Source organism: Juglans regia, chromosome 13 (assembly GCF_001411555.2).
Source record: "Juglans regia cultivar Chandler chromosome 13, Walnut 2.0, whole genome shotgun sequence".
Classification (NCBI taxonomy): Eukaryota; Viridiplantae; Streptophyta; class Magnoliopsida; order Fagales; family Juglandaceae; genus Juglans; species Juglans regia.
The window spans coordinates 27,025,290-27,034,063 of record NC_049913.1 but is presented as its reverse complement, the minus strand read 5'-3'; the positions used below and the strand labels follow the sequence as shown (position 1 = coordinate 27,034,063).

The following is an 8,774-nucleotide window of genomic DNA, read 5'->3' as shown; positions in this document are numbered from 1 at the left end:
GTTTGATGAGAGTTTGAACGGTTATTATTTTTATGGACAATACTAATTTAAAACTAAATATATATTTATATTTCAAAAATACATTACAAATTGTTCAATATAAAAAAAAACTAATATAATAAGTCATAACTAAATAAATAAAATACTAATAATATTAATAAAATTATCAGTACATGATATATAATTGTTCAATATGTAAAAACACTTCTAACTAAAATCAATTGTTTGGAGACCTGAATTATTGCATAAGTATCTGCACTTGAAGCTGCATCTATCTTTGTTGTTCTTGCATTTGGAAATTCATATCTCTTTGTTGATATTCTTGTTGTTTTATGTGCATCTCCATATTTGCTTGTTTTGAAAATTGAGCATCTAACTCATGTTGTTTTGCAATCAATTTTTCGATTTTAGAATTTGCATTCTCTAATGCAATGACAGTAGTGCTTAACGTTGATGAAGAGCCTAAAAGTTTTACACAGCGACCCAAACCCCTCAAATATCCTGAACGTTGACCCAGAACTTATGTAAAAATTTCAACATCATTTGTTGATGAATTACGATATGATACAATTTCAGCATGAAGGACAACCATTTTATCATACACACAACATATAAAATTAATATTAACACAATAATTTAAATATGTTTAATTAAAAGCAATTATAATACTTACATAATTCTCACGAGTATCAAAATGAATCTACTATCCATTACTATTAGTATGCGATGCAACATATAATTTTGTCAAATCAAAATTGGTGTCTGACTCTTTCTACAAGAGACATTGTTAAGATATAAATTCAATATTAAAAACAAACTATATAGAATAAAAAAAAAAGTACATTATCAATTTCTAAGAGAGGCGATAGAAAGATTTTGAGTCTGCATGATGATGAATCTTCAACTTCGATCTATTCGTATTATTTATAGAACTTCACTCCTGTATAGAAGTTGTAAAAGTTAGTAAATAAAATTACAAATATGACACATAAAAAATTCATTTAATTTACCTTATATAATGGATCCTCAAACATATCGCAAAATTTTTCTCATTCTTCAGGTCGGACATCCTGAAAATGATGCTAGCGTACATCTTCCTTGTTCTCGTACTTATTGTAATGCTCGTGACACATCGTCTTATACTTGCGGAATGCATTACACATCAGCTCTTCGACAGTCCTACGCTCCTCTCTCCGACCAAAATTTAGTTCGAAGTCATCTTTAAAAAAGTATATACACAAAAATATTATCATTTAGAATATTAAATAATATAAATATAAATTTATTATTTAAATATTATGTACCAAACAACGCTTCTTTATAAGCTCTTTCACATCTTGCGAAATTTTATGCCATGAATTCGCAGCAAAATGTGCATAAGTCCGTGTAAGAGCACGCACATGCGATGCAAGCCAAGCTGCTTGTTGTCCCTCGCTTCCGGTATGTTCATCAGAAATGTTAACCTTAATTTTACTTACTTTACGATATTTCTCCAACGTCACACCTCTAATATTGTCTCGTCCTTGACTAAATTGTATTGTTATCTCTATAAAATAATATTAGTTATTTACCTCGTATCAATTATCATATATTTTAATTGAAAAAGTAAGTATTAGCTATCTACCTTGTTCCTTAGAGTCAATCTCTAATGGTGAGTCTGACGGAGAGTTAGGAACAGGTGGAGATGAGATGCGAACTTCTTTCCTCTTTGGTGACATAATTGTGAGATACTGTATAATTTGAACACAAAATCGGTCAATCATCTGTATCAGTTTCATTTATAGATTCGCTCTCATTATCTGTAGATACTTCAGATGACTCAACATTTTGACTCAACACTTTGATCATCTGTAAACGTGGTAGATTAGGGGAACCTTCCATGCAAATAGTTCGAGAGCAGACTATTTTACTTGAGCGGCTGGTTAAACTATCTGATTTTGTGACTCTTATATGGGAGGGTCATTCCCTCCCATCAGTATTCAATGATTATGGTTGTGCATCAATTTTAGATCAGCGAGAAGAATGAGCGGAGCTCATTTCCTATATTGATATCGTTGTTGAGTTCTATAAAGAGCTTGGTGGTGTTAGCCCAGACGATGGAAGGGCATACAGGATCTGTGTCCAATGAGCTCCTGTTACATTTTCAGCGGACATACTCGCTGCATATCTCGGTATTCCTAGGCTGGTCGATGCCTATCCAAACCTACCACCTAGAAAGTCTGATCTTTCAGGTGATATAGAGATGTCTCAGGATGAGGGACCAATTTACACAAATGAGATCGATACACTTGCTGATCATGAGGTCAGAGACTTGATTGTTGGTCTAGATTTTCTAGTGTACGATGAGACGAAGAGCATTAGGCAGGTAGATTTATCTTCTTTCTTCAAGATCATGAATTTAATCATCGCCAACAATATTGACTCTCGGTAGCACAAGACCGAGGTTGGCATTGATCGAGCAAGATTTATGATATAGGTCGCTTGTGGCATTTCGATCGACCTCGTGGGATATATATTTGAGAGGATTTGATCAAAGGCTCAGTAGATTATAACATATATAGAGAGACAATTTGCTGTAGTAGAGGATGTGTGCAGAGATCTCGCATCATAGTAGTTTCTATTTTTTGTTTTGTTTTGTTATAGTTATGGACAATATATATGATGTTTTGATAATTTGCTTTAGTTGTAAATTAAATATTGTCTTTTCTAGAGTAGTTATTGATTTATATTATGTGATGTATAGCTATTAATATTTATTTAACTAAAAATCTTATTTAACATAAAAGAAATCATTTAAATATTTTTAAATTAATTAATGAATTTGCATATATTTTATATTTTGAGTTATGTACCTAGATTAATAATATACATTCAAATATATAAATGTGGTGCTTGAATATATTCGAACTAAATATATTCCGTTCGAACGGTTTAGAAACATTTCCACTAGGTTTTGCTACCAAATATATTTTGTTCGAACAAAAATAATTATCGTTCAAACGGTTTTGAATTTTCCTCGACATAATAAATTACTTCCACGCCAAATTTTTCTGTTCGACCGTATTTTTTTCTATTAAACGAAAAAAAACATTTTGAGGCGATTTAATTCGTCACAAAAAATACTGATGAAACGGATATTTATCCGGTCGAACGATTTTGTAAAATCATCAATTTTTTTGGTAAAAATTAACTTTTAGAAATGAAATTAATTCGTTTCTAAATAATTTTGTTCTTAAAAATCAATTTTATTGTAGCGAATGCTCGCTTATTCAAGATGAAGACTATTATGGGACATTTTAATTTGCCTTGCTTCTTCATGCTGGACCTTATCTTATCCAACAGCCACGTGTCTCGTAGTGTGTGTGGGAATCCCGATTCCCAACTACCACCTACCTCTGGCTCTTTCTCTGTGTATCCGGCCTCCAATGGGAATCCCAGCTACCGTTCTCCAACTACCCGCTTATCGCCGTTTCTCGGCCGCTGCGGCGACACTTATAAAAGCTGTTCCAAATCGTTTTCAATCAATGCGCTTCATTCTCTAATCCCACTAAGATCTCTAAGACTAGTACGTTCACCTACCCACTCAGCTCCTTTCCATGGCAAAAATGGCAGGGAATGAGATGAACACTGTATCCAGAAGAGTGGCTTCTGTGGCCCAACACTTCATTCCTGTTCATTTGCCTTCCAATGAATCCGGCTCCCTTGGGTTATCAAACACCTCCAATATAAACGACAGCTACCATCGGGTACACGGCGAAGTTCCGACTCACCCGGCTGTCTGGAGAATTGCCCGCGATGACTCCGGCAAGGAATACCAGTTCACCGACATTATCTACGAGAAGGCCGTCGGCGAGGGGATCGCAAAGGTCAGTTTAGCTTAATTACTATGTTATGCAGCCAGGAGTAGTACAGAGCGAGCTTATACCCTGTCCTAGCTGAGAGTACTTTTAACTCCTGGCCTGGGAGTGTACGTTCCTATTCATTAATTAGATGCATTTTCCTCATTAGTCTCTGCTTTTCTTTCGTTGTAGATTACGATCAATAGGCCAGAGAGACGAAATGCGTTCAGGCCGCTGACAATAAAGGAGCTGATTGTGGCGTTTAATGATGCTAGGGATGATAATACTATCGGAGCTATCATTTTTACCGGCAAGGTATATTCTGACTTCCCGTACTCAATACTCTCACTCTGTCTGCATACCATACCTCCGTACGTGTTAATATCTATATCAGAAATGCTATCCTCACCGAGAAATAGGTTCCGGTCGGGTCTCCAAATTTTATTTTTTTATTTTTATTTTATTTTTTAAGTAAGTGTTTGTTAGTGATATAGCGAATTTTTTTTTAAATATGTTTTAATGTATAAAATAAATAAATAAAATATATATATACATATATATATATATCTTTTTTATGTTTTCGAGAGGCGTCTCCTGCTATGGATGTGGCACGGTTCTTTCATTATATTATATTTATCTTCTATTATTAATACAGTTGTATTAATGGATGTTGAATGGTAATTATTTATACAAGTTTCAAGCATACAATTTTCGTATAAATTATTTATATAAAAGTAGACCACACCATATAAAATGTAAAAATAAATGGAGCCTACATTTTTATATTGAACCTGCATGCATTATAAAAAAGATAACATTTATAACGAGTTATTTATAATGAGAATAGATTTATTTTGATAAAAAATAATTGATAAAAAATAAATAATTTTATATAATAACAATACTTGCTTAAATTTTGTAACTCACGTTACTATATTTTGAAACAACGTATTTATTTATTGATAAATAATATCATAAACTAATAATAAAAGTGTAGTACATAATTTTTTTTATAATAAATAATGAAACTCAGTAGTATTAATGATCCAATCATTTTTGGGTACTAAATAATACGTTACTACTAAATAATACGTTACTATATTCATGCTAGCTAGCCCGTGATCATGCACCTGGCTGATGCCCACAGCCCACCCACTATCTCGTGAATGCTGAAGAGTATTCATTAATATTTCTTGTCATTTTGTACTGTTAGAGTAACGTTTTAAATAACTATATATATTTCTTATCAGAGTTGAGTGTGCCAATAATATTTAGACTTCGGTTATTCAATTCAGTTTAATTTTAAATCAAGTCTATTTTTAAATATTCAATTCTTAAATTACTAAATTCATCATAATTCAAAATCTTCTTACACATAGAACCTACAACTTTTTTTAACTTCAAATATTTTTATACGTAGAATTCACAACATTTTTCCAATTTCCTATAAAAGGTATTAAGCTCATCTTAATATTTAAACATACTTTAAATTTAGTTTAGATGAGTTCTACATAATTTTCTTCACTACTCAACTCACTACTATTCATAAATAACTCAACTCAGCTCAATATCCAAACACAACCTTAATATCTTTGATCATGAGAGCTTAACCGACAGGAAATTATGAGTGTCTGCAAAATAAAATATTGATCATATGTTCATGTTTCCCATGCTCATTGAATCTTAGAGCATTTTCATTCGGGTCTGCATGTCTCCTCTATCCCTATAATTTAGGAAAAATTATAGGGTTATGAACAAAAACTGCTCTCCATCCCAATCCCGATTTTACGGTTAGAGTGTACCGTCTATACAAGAATTTCCCATATTTGGAAAACGATTGTACATCCCAATCGTTCCCAAACCCCATTCGGTTTCCCATTTGTCCCGCGTCTTCTTCTCTCTTGCTAGAGTGTACACTCAACGGTTGGCCCCTCCCTCGCAACGCAGCACCAACAATTCTAGCCTCTCCATCAGCAATTTTTGCAAGTAAAATTTGGTTTCTTTTCCATCATATCTGTCTCTCTTCTCTCATTTTCTTCTATTTTTCTTTTCCTATCTCTCTCAATCTCTACCTCTCTTCCCCTTTTTCTTCCTCCCGATGCCATGATCAAGTCTGTGAGAGATGTTTGCCTACAACTCTCTCTTTGCGTCGGCGATCTCTTAGGATTAGGATTTCTTCCACTAATCTTTATTTTCACTTTCTTTGACTCTTTCATTCTTGCTGAGACTATTTGACTGCAGAGAAAATTGAGATGCTTTCACATAGATTTTTTTTTTTAAATGTCTCTCTCATGTTTTAAGATTTTTCTTGATCGATCCATTCATTGAGTGACAAAAGAAAAAAGAGAGGCTTGCGATTGTGGCTTTTTGAGGATTTGGTGCATTGGGTTTTTGATTTTGAGGAGAATTTGGTAGAGTTTGTGGTTACGAAATGGATTTTGTGTACTTTTACAATATTTTAAACAAAAATAATATTAAAAAATAATATTCTAACAATATTTTAATTTTATAATATTTTTTATTTAACTTTTTCTCTCATTTCCCTAAACAATATTTAACTCAAATTATTTAACTATTATTTATAAATTCACCATCTAATTACTATTATTCACAAAATTCTCATTCTTCAACCATCCATAATGAATTCATTGATTTAGGACTTGTTTGGATAGTAAGATGAAATAATATGAGATGAGATAGTTTTAGATGAGTTGAATAAAATATTATTAGAATATTATTTTTTAATATTATTATTGTTTTGAAATTTGAAAAAATTAAATTTTTTATTATATTTTGTATGAAAATTTGAAAAAGTTATAATGATGAGATGAGATGAGTTGAAGGTGTTTCTGTATTCGAACGGGATCTTACTGTTGCTGGCAATGTTGTGCAGGGAACCCAGGCATTCTGTAGTGGGGGTGACCAGGCTGTGAGAAAGGCAGATGGTTATGCTGATTATGACAAATTTGGTCGTCTTAATGTCTTAGATTTGCAGGTACCTACCTACCTGGGTTTATCTTCATATACAGCAGTACATTAGAATTGTTGTCTTCTTATTTGGTTGTGTTTCTCATTCTTTTATTTCGTTTCATCAATACCAGGTGCAGATCCGTCGTCTTCCTAAGCCAGTGATTGCAATGGTATGTTATAATCTTCTTAAAACCCCCCACTTTCCTAAGAGCTAATGCTGTTGCAAATTGTGAAAAGCCTATTTGCTGCTGCATGGCAAATATGCATAAAAAAAATTCTTTTAATATGTTGCTCACACTTCGATGAAATCGTTTGTTTTTCCAAAAAATAGGTGGCTGGTTACGCTATTGGAGGAGGACACATATTACACATGGTCTGCGATCTAACCATTGCAGCAGATAATGCTGTGTTTGGTCAAACGGGTCCCAAGGTACATATATATAATATAGTTTTAATACTTTTTATTCTATATTGTTCATGTGAATTGAAGATTGTTGGTGATTATCTTATGTTGGCCCGACATACCTGGATGTTTTGTCTTATGATTTTATTCTCTATTTCCATATTGTTCTGTTGATCATGATTATGCTTTCCTTTTATTATAATCCTAATTATTTTGCACATGAATGGCAGGTTGGAAGCTTTGACGCCGGTTATGGAAGTTCCGTCATGGCCCGTTTGGTAAGATATTAATGATGAAGATACCTTAAGAGAAGTTTGTTTTTTGCTAAATGTATATTTCATGCATTTATAATCTGGAAATTGTATGTTTTCAACCAGATTGGCCCTAAAAGAGCACGTGAAATGTGGTTTTTGGCAAGGTTCTACACAGCTCCTGAAGCAGAGAAGATGGGACTCGTTAACACTATTGTGCCGGTGAGTTCATTTCCAATCAAACAGAACCTCAAGTACTAGGAATGCAGCCGCGCGAGATCATTTTCTTCTAAAATCTTCAAAATTTTCTGCAGTATTATGTGTGTTTGAAAATTTTAACATATCTCAAATAGTTAATGTTCATAATTTCTTTTATCCAGCTAGAGAAATTAGAGCAAGAAACAGTTAAATGGTGTCGCGAGATCGTAAGAAACAGCCCAACTGCAATTCGGGTGCTGAAATCAGCTCTTAACGCAATTGATGATGGTCATGCTGGGCTTCAGGTACCAACTTCAATACCCATTTATCAAGTTAATGTAATTGCCGCCTGCACATTGAATATATATATATATATATATATATATATATATATATATTTATATGCACATGATACATTGGCTATACAGTCGCTGTACAACAGTTTGCTCTGATCTAATTCAGAATGCTCGAGTCCTCATGAATCTTGTCATGCCACTTTTCTTTTTGTGGGTCTTGTTTTCCTTTGAACAATATCCAAGCTTTTTATCTAATTATTTATCTTTTTTCTTTTCTGGTTCAGCAACTTGCTGGGGATGCCACACTCTTGTTTTATGGCTCTGAGGAAGGTATTGCAGGAAAGACAGCATACCTGGAACATAGACGCCCTGATTTCTCGAAATTTCCGTGGAGACCTTGAGCTTCTATAGTTTTTTTTTTTATGGTAGTTTAATTAGAGCCTCTTTCGGGTTGTGAGGGAGGAGATTTGAATAATGCAGTGGAGTTGTAATATTTTGTTCTGTGATGAGTTTGCATGTTGTCAATAAGGAGGTGAAGCTTCATTCAAATTAAATGAATAAGACTATGGCAAGTAATAAAATTGCTATTCTGGTTATTGCTTAATTCTGTACTGCATTATTTTATTTCTTAATTTCATCGAGTTAAAGAATACTGTTACATTCACAAAAAAATTACACAAAACAATCTCACAAATTAACGTTACTTTATTTGATCTGATAGATCTACTTTATAATAAAAGTAACTTTACAATCTGATGAATCACATCAAACAACATCAGTTTGTGAGATTAATTTTGTGTAATTTCTTCGTGGCTAG

The 8,774-nt window shown here is 33.1% G+C and overlaps 1 protein-coding gene across 1 annotated transcript; it reads left to right on the top strand.

Moving 5' to 3' along the window:
• Positions 1 to 3,345: 3,345 nt before the first annotated feature.
• Positions 3,346 to 8,561, top strand: LOC109004006 (1,4-dihydroxy-2-naphthoyl-CoA synthase, peroxisomal-like). The gene is made up of 9 exons (XM_018982376.2): positions 3,346 to 3,866; positions 4,032 to 4,154; positions 6,733 to 6,834; positions 6,941 to 6,979; positions 7,141 to 7,239; positions 7,443 to 7,490; positions 7,590 to 7,685; positions 7,844 to 7,966; positions 8,242 to 8,561. The coding sequence occupies exons 1-9, from the start codon at positions 3,597 to 3,599 to the stop codon at positions 8,356 to 8,358; spliced, it is 1,017 nt and encodes a 338-aa protein (XP_018837921.1). The 5' UTR covers positions 3,346 to 3,596; the 3' UTR covers positions 8,359 to 8,561.
• Positions 8,562 to 8,774: the final 213 nt, after the last annotated feature.

What these genes read in the sequence shown, in the direction of transcription:
- LOC109004006 (XM_018982376.2), top strand. Translation starts at nt 3,597, where the DNA reads ATGGCAAAAATGGCAGGGAATGAGATGAACACTGTATCCAGAAGAGTG. An exon ending in GTTCCGTCATGGCCCGTTTG is followed by an intron (nt 7,491 to 7,589) that starts GTAAGATATTAA and finishes GTTTTCAACCAG; the next exon opens with ATTGGCCCTAAAAGAGCACG. An exon ending in ATGGTCATGCTGGGCTTCAG is followed by an intron (nt 7,967 to 8,241) that starts GTACCAACTTCA and finishes TTTCTGGTTCAG; the next exon opens with CAACTTGCTGGGGATGCCAC.